This window comes from Mus caroli, chromosome 3, assembly GCF_900094665.2.
Source record: "Mus caroli chromosome 3, CAROLI_EIJ_v1.1, whole genome shotgun sequence".
Taxonomy (NCBI): Eukaryota; Metazoa; Chordata; class Mammalia; order Rodentia; family Muridae; genus Mus; species Mus caroli.
Genome location: NC_034572.1, coordinates 82403517 through 82421791, shown reverse-complemented (window position 1 = coordinate 82421791; position 18275 = coordinate 82403517). Strand labels below are relative to the sequence as shown.

At 44.6% G+C, this 18275-nt stretch overlaps 1 protein-coding gene across 2 annotated transcripts in view; it reads right to left on the bottom strand.

The window, feature by feature from the left end:
- Nucleotides 1-9539: 9539 nt before the first annotated feature.
- Kcnn3 (potassium calcium-activated channel subfamily N member 3) overlaps nucleotides 9540-18275 on the bottom strand; it is a 159788-nt gene continuing 151052 nt past the window's right edge. The window contains exon 8 of one of the 2 annotated variants that reach the window (XM_029475592.1): nucleotides 9540-17568. In XM_029475592.1, coding sequence (XP_029331452.1) covers nucleotides 17272-17568 — 297 coding nt within the window. In that variant the 3' untranslated portion in view covers nucleotides 9540-17271. The remainder of the gene's footprint in view (nucleotides 17569-18275) is intronic. The other variant, XM_021158361.1, reaches the window with a different exon arrangement.

The window sequence follows — 18275 nt, the reverse complement described above, 5'->3', positions numbered from 1 at the left end:
GGACCAGTGGATTATGGGAAGCCTGACCTGGTCAAAGAATTTCCCCATTGCTGGACTTGGTGGGATGGATTGGGAGGCACGGTGGATTGCAGGGATCCAGGAAGTGAGGTCCAGGCTGGCCTGTACCCAAAGTGTAGTTTCCTTTTGGCTTTATTTTGTGTGTTTCGGTTTTTTAAAGCCAGAGTTTCATTTATGTCAGACTGGTCTCAAAGTTGCTGTAGCCAAGGCTGGCATTGGACTCCTGATCTTCCTTTCTCAGCCTCCCAAGTGCTGAGATTACAGGTGTGAACCAGCATACCTGGCCCGAAGGGAATTTTGTTCCCAGAACTCTTCCCCTTTCTATCTCTTAGTCATTTTTTTCCTTGTTCAATTCTGCTAGAGGTCTTTCCAAATGATCAGCATCAGGCTTTTAAATATAGTGTACAACATATAATATGCATACTATATACTGCACATACATATTATATACATGATATATATTATATACAACATAATGTTATATAGTAACTATAATGTTATATAGCATATATATATTATATATTATATCACTATAGTACATTATATATTAAGTTTAATATTAATTATTAAATTTAATATTAATATTTAAACAAATAGTAATATATAGATTGTATACATCTAATATAAACGTATAAATATAAAACAAAATATTAACATTTACTATTTTAATAACATTATATTATTTTTTAAAAATTAATTACCTTTGCGCTGTCTCGATTTGTTCATTTTACTTTTTGTCCACGTTGGCCTTGAACTTGTTTTGCAACCCAGATTGTTTTCAAAATCACATGATCGCTGTGAGCCATGTGTTTAGCTCCATTCTTCTTATTTGGCGTTATTGTGTTATTCCTTTAATTCCTTAAGTTGTACTAAACTCATATTGAAATACTGTGTCTCATTAATGTTTTGTTTTTCGTGTTTGAAATCTCCACTATGATTTAGTCTTTGATCCTGAAATCATTTATATTTCTTAATTCTGGAGGAAATTCTTTCAGTTGTAATTTTCGTTTTTCTCAGCTTGAGTATCTGTCACACGATGGTCAAACATTTTTGTTTGCATGGTCGCGTGCCTTCATAATGGACTGAACTTCCTTTAGGATCCATTTATTGGTTAGTCTCCATGGATAGCCCACATATACTACAGACTTCGTGATTATTGAGCCATTTGAATGTTCTATCCTTTCACAGTATTTGTGTGTTTGATCTACTACACACTCAGAGACGTTAACATTTCATGCTACAGTTGTTCGGTTGTCTGGGCTTTGTAATAATTCTACACCTTTGTTCTGCAGGCTTGGCATTCATTATTAAATGCTTGTAGACTTGGTGGCTGGAGATTTATTTAGATCAGAAAAGCATTTGCCTTGCAAGCATGCAGACCTCAGTTTGATACCCTAAAACCCTTGGAAACATGGGATGTTGTAACCACTTGTAGTATCAGCACTTGGAGAGGCAGAAACAAATGATCCTTGGAGTCTGCTGGCTGGCCAGCCGAGCCTGGTTGGTGAGTCCCAGGCCTATGAGAGACCCTGTCTCAAAACCAAGGTGGTCAGCCCAAGAGGAATGACAACCATGTTTGTCCTTTGTCCTCATGGGCTTGCACACACACACGTGCATGTGTTAGATCATAAAGCATAAAGCAAGCCCCCAAACGGTGGCACTGCTGACAGTGTCCTATGTGGCAGCATGGCCCAGCCCAGGCAAGATTATCGGGTAAATAGAAATCTAAATTCAGCATCTCTCAGAAGCCTCATAATGTGGGGTTCGTTTGTCAGGAAACCCACTCCTTCCCTTCTTGACCCCTAATGGTCACCTGCCACGGGCAAAGTGCATCCAACTCCCTTAACCCAAACAGCCCGAATAAGCTCAAAGAGCCCCTCTGCTATCATCTGAAACCCACTGGCTTTCCCACAGAGCTGCTGTGAGATAGTCTGGTAGTTTGCTTTTCTACCCAAGGGGTGGTCTAATTTGAAGGTTTTGCTGTGCTTGCTTTCAGTGTGTACATGCACACACTCACACAACTGCACACACACTCACACATATATATGTACACACACAGTGCATTTAGAATTGTTATACTTTTGTTGCGAACCCAGTACTTTTTACATTCATATTAATATTTTTCCCACCTGCTATTTATGTAACTGTGCTCACTTTCTTTGGATTAACATATATTTCCATCTTTTAAAAGTACTTTATAGGGCTGGAGAGATGGCTCAGCACTTAGGAGAACTGGTTTGTCCTCCTGAGGACCTGGGTCTCCAGCTCACAACCAGCCGTAACTTCAGTCACAAGTGATCTGATGCTCTTCTGGCCTCTGACGACCTAGTTATACATGCCATGTATAGACATGCATGCATGCAACACACACACACACATAAAATAAAAACAAAAATCACAGTGCTTCTTCATTCTGTGTTTTAGAAACATTCCTTTCCTTCCTCCCTCTCTCCTCTCCTTCTCCCTCCCTCCCTCCCTCCCTCCCTCCCTTCCTTCCTTCCTTCCTTCCTTCCTTCCTTCCTTCCTTCCTTCCTTCCTTCCCTGTTGAGACAGACTCTCAACAGTGTAGCTATGGCTTCCCTAGAGTGTGAAAAGCTCCTAACAGCCTCTCCAGTGTCTATAACTTTGTAATTGTAGGCATGTGCAGCCACACCCACTTTTTTCCATTCATTCATTCTTTTTCTTTTCCCTGGTAGTCTTCCTTCCTGCTCAGCCTCCCAAGTGTTGGGATTACAGGCAAGCTGTTCCATGTCTAGCTGTGCGGTCCAGACTCATCTTGAATTTCTCTGCTCAAGCAAGCCACCTTGACTCAGCCTGTTGCATAGCTGGAATACAGTACCGTTCCTGGCTTCCAGTATGCTTCCAGAATAGCTTGGGTTTGTTGTGAGGGACGTTATAGAGGATACAGGAGAATATATAGGTGCATACGTATAAGTCCTGAGTTGTTCTGAGTGAGGGGGTTTCTATCTATGAGGCTAGAGTACAACACCCTCCCGGCACACGGAGGCTTTCACCAGTCAGGAAGCTTGTCAAGGAAAGCTCACCACAGAGGGTTCGTCTTGTAGGCATGATGAGGTCCTAACGCAGTCTCCAGAGTGGGAGTAGGCTGCTAATGAAGGCATGGCCTTTCTGAAGCTATCCAGGTGCTCAGCAAGACATACCTCGTTAGGAGTGAAGTGTCCTCCTAACTGTCTTACTGCCCTGGGAATTCTCTGGAATTTAGGGGCCTTGGTTTAGGAACCAGAGTAAAAGACAAAATAGCAGAAAACCCTGCTACAGGAGAGAGTGCAGCATTTAGAATCTCTGCCAGGAACCAGGGTTTGCCCAGTAGGTATTTCTTCTTGTGCTACCCAGGGACCCCATGTATCCTGCACTCCTTTGGTCTTTGATGGTTTAAGCTTCATCCTCATGTTCCACACAGCACCACTTCCTTATGCCAGTTCTTCCTGAGCCAAAGGGACTTCTCTGAAAGTTCCAGCTTAAGCTTTGGGTCTGGGATTGGTTCACTTGGCTAGTTGATGAGGCCCCCTGATGCTCTTAAGTTGGCCAAGCCCACCACAGATCAGGGAGCACCGTATAGTGGGAGAAGGGAGGAAGGTGACTTCACCAAAGAAATCTGTGTCTATTGCCATCCAGAGGGTCTGGGGAAGGTGCTGTGGTGGCAACCTATAAGTGTCCTCTGACTTCCTGAGCCATAAGCTCAAAACAGAAGTAAAGATGCTGATCCCTCTCTTTTTTGTTCTGATCATGGGTGGTGAGTGTTTTCTTATTTGGACGGAAACCAAACAGGGTCCTCTGGTGTCAAATTTGTGAGCCAAGTAAACATTGCCTTAGCACCCTTAGAAAAAATCTCTATGAAATCAATTGAGAATCAATTTGCTGGGACTTCTAAGTGTTGAAGTTTAGGCTATGCTAAACTATGGATCTAACTTCTCATTTCAAAAGGTGGGAGTAAGGAGGGTGGCTTAGAAGGGACCCTGGCATCACAGCTTGCAGGCACCTACCACAGACTTGACACTTCCACAGATGAGTGACTAGGGTGTGGGCATCCACACCAGTGTTCTCTAATACAAGCTTGGCTGCTTTCAAGTGATACCCAGGGCTTGGAACCTGGAGGCAGAACATATTTGGAAGGTAGCTTTAACTCAGTAAAGAGGTCTGTCAGCAGTGATAACATATAGTGGACAATTTGTTCTTTTTCATCTATGGGCTTCTAGGGGGCAGAACTGCATTTTAAGAGATGTGAATAAGTGTAACTTGTTTCTAGAAAAAATAATGAAGTGTAAATTTCAAATTCAGGCTGCAAAAAGATGAAGCTAATTTCTGCTAATTTTCTCATGCTATTTGCAGCATTAGTGGCTACAGTGGGGGCTAATACCCTTGACCCCCATTAGCCTAATCCACTGTGATGCTGAATATAAATTTGTATCATTTTAGTAATCTAATTTGGTGTCTCCTAACTGGTAGGGGTTCTTGTAGTTTTGTGAGTATTAACTCTAAATTCCTTTAATGATCTAAATTCTGAACGTGATCAACACTTCCGGAATATAAAATACATGGCAAATGAATCAAAGTAGACAATATGCACACTGAAGCTCTCTGAGTGAGAACTTGCTCCAAGTTAGATATGTGTGTGGGGAAGCAGGGCCTCTTCTTTTTAACAATATCAACAGCCAATTACTGAATGAGGAGACAGGTAGGGAGAACTTGGCGAGGTTCTAGGTGGGGTCAGGGTTTACTGTACCAGCACAGAAAGCATGCTCAGAGTCAGGTTTGCACACACATACACACACACACACACACACACACACACACACACACACACACACACACACACACACACACACACACACACACACACACACACACACACACCCTGTAATCCCAGAACTCCTAAGGTAGAGGCAGGTGGGTCATGAACTAAGGTCAATGCCTGCTATGTGATCAAGCCTCATTCTCCTCAGTCTCAGGGTGACAAGACACGGTTTCTGTCTTGGATTTTCAGTGTCTCAATGATTTCAGGAAAGTCGTCCCTCCTGGACTTTCACTTCCTATGTGAAAGGCGATGTGATGTGAATTTTTATTGTCAATTTGATGGGATTCAGAATTACCTAGGTCATAAACTTATGGGATGCCTGTTGAGGGAGGGGGTGTCTTAAAGAGGTTTTACTGAGTGGTGGGGGTGGGGAGAGCCATCCTAAATGCCTGTCCTTCCGTGGGCTGGGCTTCTGGACTGCAGAGAAGGGAGAAAGTGAGCTGAGCACCAACAAGCATAGCTCTCTGCTTCCTGACTGTGGGTACAACGTGACCAGATGCCTCAAGGTCCTGCCTTTCCTACCTCGATGGGTGGCGCTCTTAAACCGTGAGTCAAAACAAACCCTTCTGTCACAGCAAACAACCAAGAAACTAATCTAGGCGGCAAGGGCTGTGAGCTGGATGGATGGACAGCCTGTTCTTCTCACCAGCACCTGAATTTCAGGGCCAGTGCCTTGTTGCTTATTTTGTTTATGAGTATGAATGTTTTGGCTGTGTCTGTGTATGGGCACCATGTGTGCAGCTGGTGCCCACAGACCAGCGAAGGGTGTCAGATCCCCTGGAACTGGAGATACAGATGGTCGGTTTTGAGCTGCCATGTGGATACTGGAAACGAAATGGGGTCTTCTGCAAGATCAGCCAGTGCTCTCAGCAGCTAAGTCACCTCTCCAGCCCCTTCTCCCTTTGTTGCTGTTGATAGACATATACATGAGCCTTTTCCTGGAAGTCGAAGTCTGTGTGGTGGTTTTAATATGTTCTGCCCATGGGAAATGGCACTATTAGGAGGTGTGGTCTTATCAGAGGAGGTCTGGCCTTGTTAGAGGAAGTGTGTCACTGTGGAGGTGGGGCTTGGAGGTCATATATACGCTCAAGTCTGGCTCCTGCTGGCTGCCTTCTGATCAAGATGTAGAACTCTTGGCTCTTCTCCTACCATGTCTGCCAGGATGCTGCCATGCTTTCAGCCATGATGATAATGGACTGACCCTCTGAAACTGTAAGCCAGCCTCAACTAAATGTTGTCCTTAAAAGAGTTGCCTTGGTCGTGATGTCTCTTCACAGCAATGAAACCCTAAATAAGACACCATGATTCTCCTCTTTTGAACTGTTCTATTCCTGTTGGCCTGCAAGAATCATCTCACCCATGAGCCCCCATGCCCTGCAGTTAGTCAAATTGTCCATTTTGAAGAACTGGAGCCACCTTTGCATCCTAATGCTCTGCTTTCTAACCCTCAATTATATGTAATATAATAATGGCTCCATTTGTTTTTTTTTTAAGATAAGAGACAGAATTTTATTATGATTGGATATAATTTCAAAAAGACAAATGGGTGTAACACCCAATACACTTTTTCTGTTAAATTCAGTGACATACCTGCTAGCAAGAACAGTGTGTTATTTTTAATTTTAACTTTTTTTTTCCCTAATAAAAGACACCGGGCTAGGTGGCGTTGGAACATGCCTTTTGTCCCAGCACTTGGGAAGCAGGGGCAGGTGGATCGCTATGAGTTCAAGGCCGGCTTGATCTACAGAGTGAGTTCTAGGACAGCCAGGACTACACAGAGAAACCCTGTCTCAAAAAAGAAAAAAGAAAAGAAAAGAAAAAAAAGATAATCCTCTCCCATCACCTTTTTGGGGTAAGGCCAAAGAAAGCCAGGATGTCCAGACCGGCTGTGCCAGCAGAAGCCAGAGCAGCCAGCCAGAGAGCCGCTGAGCCAGGATAACCTGGTGGCATTGTCTGCTTATGCAAATAGCACTTGAATGCAAATTAGTGCAGGCTTGTGCACTGAGGATTGAAAAGAAAGGCATCAAGCATGATCAACCCCAACACTGTCTCCTTCCATAACCCTCTCTCCCAGTCTCTCTGCTGGATGAAAGCAAAGTTCCCAGGAACTGGGGCCAGGCTGGGTACCATTCCCACACAACCAACCCAGCTAACCCTTAGGAGCACCCTCAGGACCCAAGCACCGCCCTAGACATCCTGCTGGCTTTACAGGGCTAAGTGGACCAGCGAGAGTGTTTTCTAAAGCTCCCGAGAGAGTTGTACTGTGAGGCAAAGACGTCTGTCTCTGCTCAGATGGTTGGAGTCACTGCCTAAAGCATAGCAGAACATAGGGGTGGGTTTGCCTCTGGCTGGCCTAAAATTCACAGAGATCCACCTGCCTCTGCCTCCCAAATGCTAAGATTAAAGGCATGAGACATCATTGCCTGCCTAAAAATTCCTGTTTAAGAAGCTGGGGAGATTGCTCAGTGGTTAGAGTGCCTGCCAGACAGTCTTTCTGGAACATATGTAAATGTTGGACAGACATGGCATTCACCAACAACTCCAGTTCTCTAAAAAGGTGCCGACAGGGGAATCCCTCAAACAAGCTGGCTAGCCAGACTAATGGAAACAGCAAGTTCTGGGTTCAGCTGGAGACCCTGCCTCAATGAATAGTCTGTGTGGAGAGAGACTGAGTAGGTCTGTAGACATCACTCTCAACCTCTGTGGCCACATGCACCCATGTGCACACACACCGCACACATACAAACGCTTTTTAAAATATCCTGTTTAATACTGAACACGTAACTCCAGCACTCTGGAGGCTGAGGACCTTAAGTTTGGGTGATCTATCTTAAAAAAAAAAAAAAAGAGGAAAGGGAAGAGATGAGAGGAAAGACTTGCTTGATTTTTAGTGGGTTGTGTGTGTCGTTTTCTTTCCTCGTGTTTATTTAATGCTGTCATATCTTACCAGCACGTGCTGACATGTGCATACATGTTCTTCATCATTCATTCAGGAATGAGGAAGGCCACAGACTGAGTCCTTTGATGTCACCCTCCTGTCCTTTGCACAGAGAAGAGATGTAGTCTCCCCCAGATATTTCAACTTACTAACCACCCCGCTACAATGCTCATACTCTGATGCCTTAGGGTAGTTAATTTACTGACTTCACCCTGGGAGGGAGGATGTCAGATAGTATACCCATTCTCCCAGTGGGAAAATGAGGCCACAGGAAACTGGGCAGCAAGTGGCTCACCGAGGTGAGGGGTTAAACGGAATGGGTAATGTTAGCACCTGGGGGTGCACGGAAGAGAAGCTGAGTGATGGATGGGGGGTGGGCCCCGGGATTCCTGTTAACCAGGAAATGTTGTTGATTAGGGAGGCAGAGGCAGGCGAATTTCTGAGTTTGAGGTCAGCCCGCGCTACAAAGTGAGTTTCAAGACAGCCAGGGATATGCAGAGAAACCCTGTCTCAAAAAAAAAAAAAAAAAAAAAAAGAAAGAAAGAAAAGAAAAGAAACATAAATAATGGTTGTTTAGTAATCACAGAGTCAGAAAATACATTTGTTTATAAGGGAATTTTTAGGAGTGACCTCTCAGGAATGAGCAGCAATAGAAATAGAGATAGATGAGTTTTTGAAAAATAAAAACTTTGGTCTAAAACCTGGAAAACTTTCCAAACATTAAGCCCTCTACATGAAAGGACTTCAGTCACATGATAGCGATAAGTTTCTATCTAGAGCTCTGGAAAATTCATAGAAAGGAAAATAAGGGCCCAGGGTTTCAGGGCAGGCGCTCTGTTTCCTGTGCTCAGACCTATCAAGTGACAGTCCTCTGTATGTGCCTGCAGCATGAAGTTCCTGGACGTGGTTGTCTTTCTGGTTCCCAGATGCACACAGGGTCTTCCTGTTAACACCATGGTTGCCTATGATCACAGATGGAATCTCAGAAGGGCACTTGACCCTTGTAACTGCAGGATCTGGACACTGACTTGGTCCCAGCTGCTGCCTGAGAGTCACCATAGCCTTTAAGACAGACTTAACCAGTTTGAAGAAGTACATGATGCGTCCTCAGCTAGTGAGCTGGGCCCTGGGAACCTGAAAACCCCTCTGGAGATTTTGATCCTATCATTTAGGGGGGCGGGGATTTGGGGCTCAGGCAGAGGGGCTGGGGGCATCACTGAAGAAAAGCATGGCCCAGAGATCTCCAGGGGGCTTTTTAGGGGCCTTCCATCAGCTGCTCAAAACAGAGGTGTCTACCCAGGTCAAGAGAAGAGGCTCCCCATTGAATTTCCAGTGGTGTTGTCAGGAGCTACATCTGCCATAGGTCTGAGACCCGCCCCCTGTAGGAGAGTCTGCCTTGTCTCAGTAAGGGACACAAAGAACATCCCCAGCCAAATCATGTTGCCTGTCAAGGACGAGGCCCAACATTAGCCAAATCGTGCTGCCACGCAGGAACGAGGCCCTTCTGACCCAGAAGTGTGAAAAGGTAGGTACCCAACTGAATAAACATCTTAGAGTTGTCTTGTGGAGACAACAGATGGCAATTCTAATGGACAGCACAAAGTCGCTTCATCCGTTCTTATTTGTGCTTCTTTCATAGAAAACAAAGTCACAGAAACAGAAAAATATTTCTTAAACGGAAATTAGTTTCTTCTTTGGTGGCTTGTGAAAGTTTATCACAACTCCATTCAAAACTTTCAGGCACTTTGCTTTTTTTTTTTTATCGTTTAATATCCTTTACCTTTTTAATAAAAAGTAAAAAACAAACAAAAAATACATCCATGTCCTAAATAGAACCTTTCTATGTAAAGATCTCACTAAACAAATAAACATAGGACCAAACAAAATAAGAAGCTGTGAATAGCAATATGATATATTATGAAGCATTTATATATATATATATGTATATATTATATATGAATGTGCAGGTATATGTGTATGCACCTGTGTATGTATAAATATGTAAATATTTGCCTACATACACATCACACACACACATACATATTTATACTGACCTCTTTAGATTGAAGTCCAAGGCACTTTTTACAATGAACAGGTTAAAGCCATTAATTTAGAACATAACTGTTTCTGGGCACATATCAATTTAGGGTACCAATATCAGAATTTACATCTCTCTTTGCCCTGCTTGCTGTGACAAATAGGAGAAGCCTCAGGAGATTAGGAATGTGTCTGAATGTCTAAGGAGAGTCCTCACTGAGGGATTCTGGCTTCCTCATGGAGGGACAGGGAACCAGGAATGTCCCATTTCTGCAGTATGCTGAGGGGAGACTTGGGAGCCTTCTATCCAGGGCTCACCCATGGCTCCACCTTATACTCTGAAGGCCCATGATCAGAGTCAAAAAGGGGGCTTTGAGGTGGCTCAAAGCTGTCACTTGAGTGGCTTTTCACATCAGACTAGAGAAAGGCCACCTCCAATTGACATTACAGTTCATGTATGTCATTTAAACTGTGCAATATCAAATGGAATTTTAAGATAACACCCATCTTTATCCTCACAATCACATAAACCCATCTTTACCCTTACAATCATATAAGAGCTGTCTATCATCAAACAATTTGGTAAATGATATTTGAGAAAGAAATAGCTGAATTATTGGTTACCATTGCAGTACAGTGAGGGAGGCCAGCACTTCTCAGTGCTGGTTGCATATAGATCACCAGGAGCACTGGTTAAAATGCTAATTGTGATTGAGCGGGCCTGGCACAGAACCTATTTCTGACAAGTTTGTGGGGGATGTGAATGCCGCCGGTCTTTGGCTCTCACCTGGAGTACCAAGGATTAGCATAGGGCTACGCACATGAATTATTGTCCAGAGCTTGTTTCCACCAAAACTAGAATTTGGATTAGTTTCCTTGATTATGGATGAGTTACATCTTTGATGGGAAAGGTCAGAATATATGTGTTCTCTATACATGTAAACATCTTAGCCAGTCTATAGATCGCTAGAAGTAAAAGCCAAAATAGCTCCATTTTGAGCAGGAGATGTATAAAGAAACAAATCAATATCTCTCAGTCAATTACCAAATTGAGAGTTAGCTCATTTCCATTACCCAGCGAGTAAGCCATGTGTTAAAAACAGGTGCCCTGGAGTTCTGATGGCTTTAATGGTGCTCAGTCTAGCACATAACTGAAGAGTAATGCAGATGCCGAGAGAAACAAACGTGACTTGCTTACACAGACAGCCCTGTCTACTCCAGCTGATTGAAACTGGATGTTTAGAAACTTGTCTGTCATTAAGCATGACTAACAGGTGCTACGGCTGAAGTTCAGGGAACCTTAGAGGCTTCTAGTCTCTTTCCCAGGGCAGCACCTACAGCTTTGCATGATCTGTGGATCTGTGTGCATTTCCAGAGCTTGCGAAGGGAAGAGGCAGGCAGGTAACTCTCCCCTGATGCTCCTTGGTCTGCACCTGTCCTGTGTTGTGCAGAAGTGATCCCAGCAAGCACATTCCTCATCGGGAGATGTGCAGATTTAGGGAGGATATCCTTCATCCATTTTAATATAGAATAGGACCCTGGTAATTCAAAAGAAGGAACTCTGTAATTCTGTAACAAGTATATCTCAGGTACTGTATCGAGAAGGAGCGAGTGGGTTTCATGGGCTGCTTATTTTTGCCATAAGAGGAAATGTGATATTCAGAACCATCTCCCCCTATCTACAGTGAATAGCAAATGTGGAAGCTGGCTCTGTACTGGGTCTTGCTATGCACATCCTGCCCCCTCCTCCAGCATCAAGGACAAACTGCAGACACCTTGATCTTCCCCTTCCTGAATCACACCCTCCTCCAAGAGATTATCAACTGAGAGAGGCACACCTGCACCTCAGTTCTCACTGGGCCCTGCCTGGCTAATCTTGGTTGTCCTCGTATATAGAGAAACTCAATGCTTAGAATTTTTAGTATTTTGAGGCAGTGTAAACAAGAGTCTTTTTTTAATGCCCAATTCTGATGTTGCCAGAGGAAAGCTGGTTGGCTGTGCCTGAGGCAAAAAACTTACAGACTGGGCCCTTTGCATTTAGATAGAAAGAGTCTACGCTTTTACTAAATTGTTGACGGTTACTTAAGGAGTGATGGCTTTACAAATCGCTTCTGAAATGGCTTGGTAGAATTTAGGGTGGAATTATTCTTCTCCGCTTACCTCATGGCTATTTTTATCTCTACTGCTCAGTCTTGGAGAATATGGCCATCCGGCCTGCCGTGGAACCAGGACCCTGGGTTTGGGGGTCAGGCAACCGCTAACAGCGATGTGTACCCAGAAACAGTCGTTAGGAAAGAAAGCAGGCTGTCACCCAGCCTGCTAAAGACTAGCTCAATACAAAATGTTAATCGAAAGTTACAATATATTTTATAATATAGCAATATATTTCATATTTAAAATAAACTGTTATGCTTTCTCCTATCATTAAAAAATAGCAAGCAGTACAGAGGCAAGATGCAAATTCATACTGAAGCCCATCTGGTTTGGAATATAAACACCTCCATTTCTGAGTTTGCTATGAAAATGGTTCCTCCATCAACATCCTATCACTCGAGTTTGTTGTTCTCTTGTGGCCAGCACAGAATGAAGAGACTGGGACTAAATCGATCACTGTGTTGCGCCATTAAATACCATATATGATGAAGGTGGGTCAGCTCTGGTTGGGATCCGAGAAGTGACACAGCTGGAGAATGTCACTCAGCCCCGTCCTCCCTCTGGGAAGCTGGATATCGGCTGTTCCAATCAGATTCATTTTTTTTTATTTGTCACTGTTCCTATTTATTTATTATTTAGTATTATTGTTATTATTTTTGCTAGAAATGTCAGCATCTCTTTGGGATCTTAACTAGAGGTTGGTATTGAATTTTGTGCTTTTCCTCCACCAGCTTGATTGGTCACAAGGTCTCTTGTCAGTCCAGGCCCGAGGTTGCTCGCAGCTTCCAGAATACATGTCTCAGTGTGTAAACAGCTGTGCAGGGCTCATGGCACCTGGTTCGGAGGTCGTCTGTTGAAGATTTGACAATGTTGTTCCGAGGGAACTCCAGTTCGTGTGTGGGCGTTTCCAGTAATGGCGTAAGACAAAAAGATCACAGTTACATCCCCCTCTGTGGCTGCCTATAGACCACTTCACAGAACATGTGTTCATAAGCTGTGGCCTTGTTCAACACAAGTCTACATATTCCTTGTCTGGCAGGACCTTATTATTCATGCAGCCTGACACAAGCTTCCTGTTACCACAGGCAGACACTATCACCACCCTCCATTCCCCCCCCCCCCCCCCCCCCCCCCCCCCCCCCCCCCCCCCCCGTCTTAGGGCTAGCTTTAATCCCATTCCCCAAATGTTTGCTTTGGCAGAGGTGGAGAAGGAAGAGATTCTGCCCAAGGTATGAACAAGCCAGCTGGCTACAGGGGAGAGAATGAACTGTTTGCGTCTGCCAGGAAGCCTCCAGATAGCCATCTAAGGGACTGAAACCAAACCAAGAAGTCAACAGGGACAGCAGAATGACCACTAATGGATCCTTAATCTGCTTCTAGTAGCTTTGGGGGAAGTAGAGTGACTGGATGAGGTGGGAACCTATTTGAGCATTTAAAAGCAGTAGTTTAGAAAGTCGTAACCTGCTGGTAGTGTCACAGTGTCTCAGCCGGGTTTCTCTAGCAGTGGCTAGGGTGTCTGTTTTGAGATGGAATACTGACTCTCTATTTGGAATACATTGTTTGTCATCCTCTGGAGGATGGGGGCTTCCTGAACTCTGCACAAACTCTGTCTTTCTCCCTGCAAATCACTCCCTATCCAATGTGCAGTAATTACTTTTTGGTAACTATCACAACATTCAAATGTAACATCTAAGTGTGGGTTAGCTAGTCAGTCAAGGCTGCTGTGCTAGCGATAGGGATCTCATTTTGTCTTCTACTGAATACTTTGAACTTAATTCATCTTCGCTTTTAAATACACACAAACTGAGACCTATTGGCAGGAGTCTCAGACTTTCACCTATTCTGATTTTGTATCACTAGTTTTCTTCTTTCCATGACTTCTTTGTAAGGGGAAACTCTCCAGATACGTTGAAATCATTATTTGTCAGTGCTGTGCTGTTTGAGGGCTAGATTTCACATTCAGTTTCTATGTCTTCTGATTTACAAGGTTGTTGTTTCAGCACAGGACCGACCCTGTTAGGGTCACAGTCACTGGTGATGCATGGCTATAGCCCCTCTCATTCATTTGGGTCATATTTCGAGACATGATGTCATGGAGTTATACATTATGGAGGTGGTAAGAATGGCCCACAGACACTTCATAATGATTTATTGATGATAATCACACATGCGACCTTTGAGCCAAAGGTGCAGATTCTTATTTGGATGTCAATCTAAGGAGGAATGAGCTTCTAGTCGGGTGTAAATTACCAACTGAGGCTATATCCTGAAATCCCACTGAGCTCAGTGGTCTTGGAGTATCACAGTACATCCCTGACTTCACAGTACATGAAGCAATTATATGGCTTAAGCAATGACAGGGTGGCTCTATATTTTTAATTCAAGTGTCCAGATATTTGGGGAAATATTGGAGTGCTTCCGTCTGCTACTGCATTCCTGGAAAGATGCTAGGAAGGCCTCTGCCATCGGTCAGCCTTCTAGGAGTGAGTGAAATTGGACCAGTTCAGGGCTAGGGCAAAATTACAGTATTCATAGTTTTAAATTGCAGCCCACTCTTGAGACTCAGACTCTTTCCACTACCACATGGCCTTAGAATCCACTAGCCTCCTTCCCCACTCAACTGGGATGCTTAGGTGATGTGGGATCATCTAAAAGATGCAGGGATACATCTGGGTGAGCTAACCAGGATCCTCATTACCTAGCTCATCAAGGGTCGATTATATTTGCAAGAGAATTATGACTTCCCTCATGAAGCTGCAATATCAGGACAAAAAAGCAGCAGCTCATTTGCCATCACAGAGCCAACCTTCTGATCCTGTCATGTTTCTCGAGGTATATTCTTCTGCTAGAGATAAGGCCACACAGACCTATTGCAATACCAACAGGCCAGGCCACCCTACAAATTCCCACATCTCTCTCTAATGCTAGTGGTGCCCTCCTGAAACAGCTCTAGCCATCCTCTACACTAGTGTTGTTAGCTTGGCCTTCAGGGTTTACTTAGCAAGAATATCAACAAAAAGACAGATTGTAGACTATGTCCAAACCAAGATGGATACACAGCAGGAGAAGCGGTGGGATCTTGCATGTCATTTATGTGAAAATGGGAACTAAATCTTAGATGTGCCATGCTTATGACCACACAGCACAGGATCACAGCAAGATGCAACAGAGAGCAGGGAAAACAGCTGAGGGCCAATAGACCACATGACCAGGAAGTGGGCCCATCAGCAGCCTTCCTTTTGTGAAATGCAACCAATGCTACAAAGAAGGTACAATGGCTATTTCATCTGTGTGTATATCTGCCTGTAGGTATGGCTAAACTGAAAACAGGAATACCATTCTCAGGATACAAAGAATCTTTCCGATAATTAATAATTAAAAGAACAAGTAAAAAGAATTAAATGCTAACAACAAATGTGGCTTCTCTGGTGTGCAAAACAGCTAATGAAAATGCTCGAGGGGGCGATCAAGATAGACCATTAAGAAGATAGGCCATTAAGACAACAGCAGCAGGCTGGGGTGTGGCTGACTGGAACAGCACTTGTTTAAAACGCATGAAGCCGCAAGTCTGGTCTCCAGCACTGCGGACACAAGACACGAGACAGCAGCATCAAGACAGAAAGACAAACAAGAGGCTTAGAAACAAACAAACAAAAAACCAAGGCATGTCTTCCGTGCCACAGTTGCCCACCTCACTGTCCAGCAATTCCCTGTCCTGAGAGGACCAGCCCCAGCATTGCACAAGAAAAATGCACATAGTAAGGCGATGCCTCCAGGGACCTGTGATAGCCTGACACGGGGCTACTCTCAAGACAGCAACTATACACAGATAACATCCTTTTGTCCTACCAAAAGATGGATGAAATATTCCACGTATAATTTCTTATAAGCAGAAACCGAAGACCTCCAGATGGGAGAAGTGATAAAACTCAATAGCTTTCCCACCACAGCTGTGTGCACAGTCAGATCACAGAGCAATGGGGATAAAAGCAAGTGCCCACGCCTATCCCAGATCTGCTTGTTTCTGGAGTCTCTTGGATTCAGTAGAGTAAGTTTTGCCCCAAGATGGGTGTGGCACAATAGGAACAAGCTTCCAACAAATGTGTTCTCTCACTTTACACACATGCCCCTAGGGCTTCTTGTGTTCTCACAGTGTTTCATTTTGAGATGATGTCAGGTAAGGTAGAAGGGACCACAGGAGCCACTCTCTACCTTTCTCCTCCCAACCTAGCAGTGTTAGGCACTGATCCTTCCACACTCCTACATCTCCGGCTGGAACCTTCTGCTGGCTGAAGATGCTTCGGCAAAGCCCCAGACAATAGTTGCACTCACTATGGTGGCATTGGGCACGCTTGTCTCCTCCTCCCCCACACACAGACACCTGGGAACATGGGTTCCATCAGCACACAGCTTATTTGGCTGGATGAAACCTCTTCAAAAGCTGTTGTTTTTAAAAGGACATTTATCTCTCCAGTGTGGAGTTGGCATACATTAAATCAGGCCACATGCATGCCCAGGACACTGTGAAGGAGGGACCTGCATCTTCAATGAAGCTCAAAATGTAGCCAATACCCTCTAACGTCCTCAACTAAACACACCCCATGCATCATCTCAATGCAGAATTACTGTGTGCAAGGGGAGGTACCAGGTCCCTTTCATTTGGGCTCAACTCAAACAGAAAATGACCTGGATTGAACATCTGTGTGTGTATATGATGGATAGTATTATTGGATGGAAAATCTGGCTTTTTATTTGTCTACGTCACCACCCTCCCCAAGTCTAATTTGGGTATGCCTGTTTTGGAAAATTCTGGGCGGCTCTCTTTTATTTTTTTACCACCCAGAGGCTTCCTTAGACAAAAGGACAGGACAGGTGAGCTGAGGTCCCAAGGCAGCCAGGAACCCACTCCCCAAACCTAATACCACCCTTGCTCAGCACACCCCACTTTGGCTGGCTTCCCTCTCAGCTGCTTCAGAGTGGCTGCCCCTCCCCACCTCCCTGTGAAAACCTGAGATTGAGCAGGGATTTCTGTTCTCCGCCAACTCTGCAGCAAGGGCCCTGACAGAGGCGTTGCTTCCCGTCACCTCGTCTTCCAGCTCCCAAGTAGAGGCACCTAAACAGAGATTAGATTTCTGGTTTCAAGGCATATCGAACAAAGCACGCTGAAAGAACATGAGTCAGCTCATCTGTTCCATCTCTCTTCGTTCTGTTCCCTGGTCCGAAACTTCCTTGACAGCAAAGCGACCAGGAGAGAGTTGATTTGCATCTTAAGACCTATGGGTAATGCTTCTGGAGTGGGGAGTTTTATTTAGCAACTGCTTGAACTTGTGTATGGGGTTGGGAAAGAGGTGGAGCTGATCCCGATAGGGCTGTCAGAGGGAGGGGCGTGGCTAGTTCCCACGGCCACACTGATGCCCCGGGCCTCCACGAAGGCAGTGAGCAGCTGCTGCTGCTGCTGGCGCAGGGTATCTGCGATGAGCAGGGGCAGGGAATTGAAACTGGCTGTGAGGTGCTCCAGCTTGGACTCCAGGCTGCCAATCTGCTTTTCTAGATCTTCACTCCGGTCATTGAGCTCCGTGATTAAGTCATACATGACGTTCTGCATCTGGGAGAGACAGAGGGGGAGGCAGGAAGAAGACCATCACCACAGAGAACTCTGTTGTGGGAAGATGAAATGCCCTCCACCCTGCAGCTGGAGCCACCTCCGCCCAGCTTCCTCCCATGTCACCGAAGGAGAATTCCAGGACTTTCCAGGTGATGGACAGGCTGGGGTGGGCACTTTTTTTTTTCTAAAAGGAATGGATATTGAGGATCAATTTTATAATTTGTTTTATTTTGTTCTTTTGATACAGGGTTTCACTACGTACTCGTGGGTGTCCTGGAATTGTAGACCCAGCTGGCCTTGAACTCACTGAGATCTGCCTGTTTCTGCTTTCTGAGTGCTGGAGACTAAGGATATGCGTCACCATGCCCAACTTAGTTATCTATTTTAAATAGCAAATATGCATGGAAGAAAAGAAACACTTCCCCTTTCTTAAATTGAATATGGCTCTACATGGTTCTCGATTCACACAGAGTGCTGCCGTCTAATGATTCAAGAGGAGACACTGAGGTGAGAATGGCCAAGGCTGTAGACTCCTAATTAACAAGTCAAGGTTCAAGTGCAAGTTCAGCTCACTAGTAGGCCACTTAACCTCTCCTACCCTGACCTCCTTATAAAATCAGAGTTAATAACTACACATAGTTATGAGATTGCATCCCCACCCCCTTTCTATGCAGCAGTCAGAATAGAAAATGCGATTAATGCCTCAG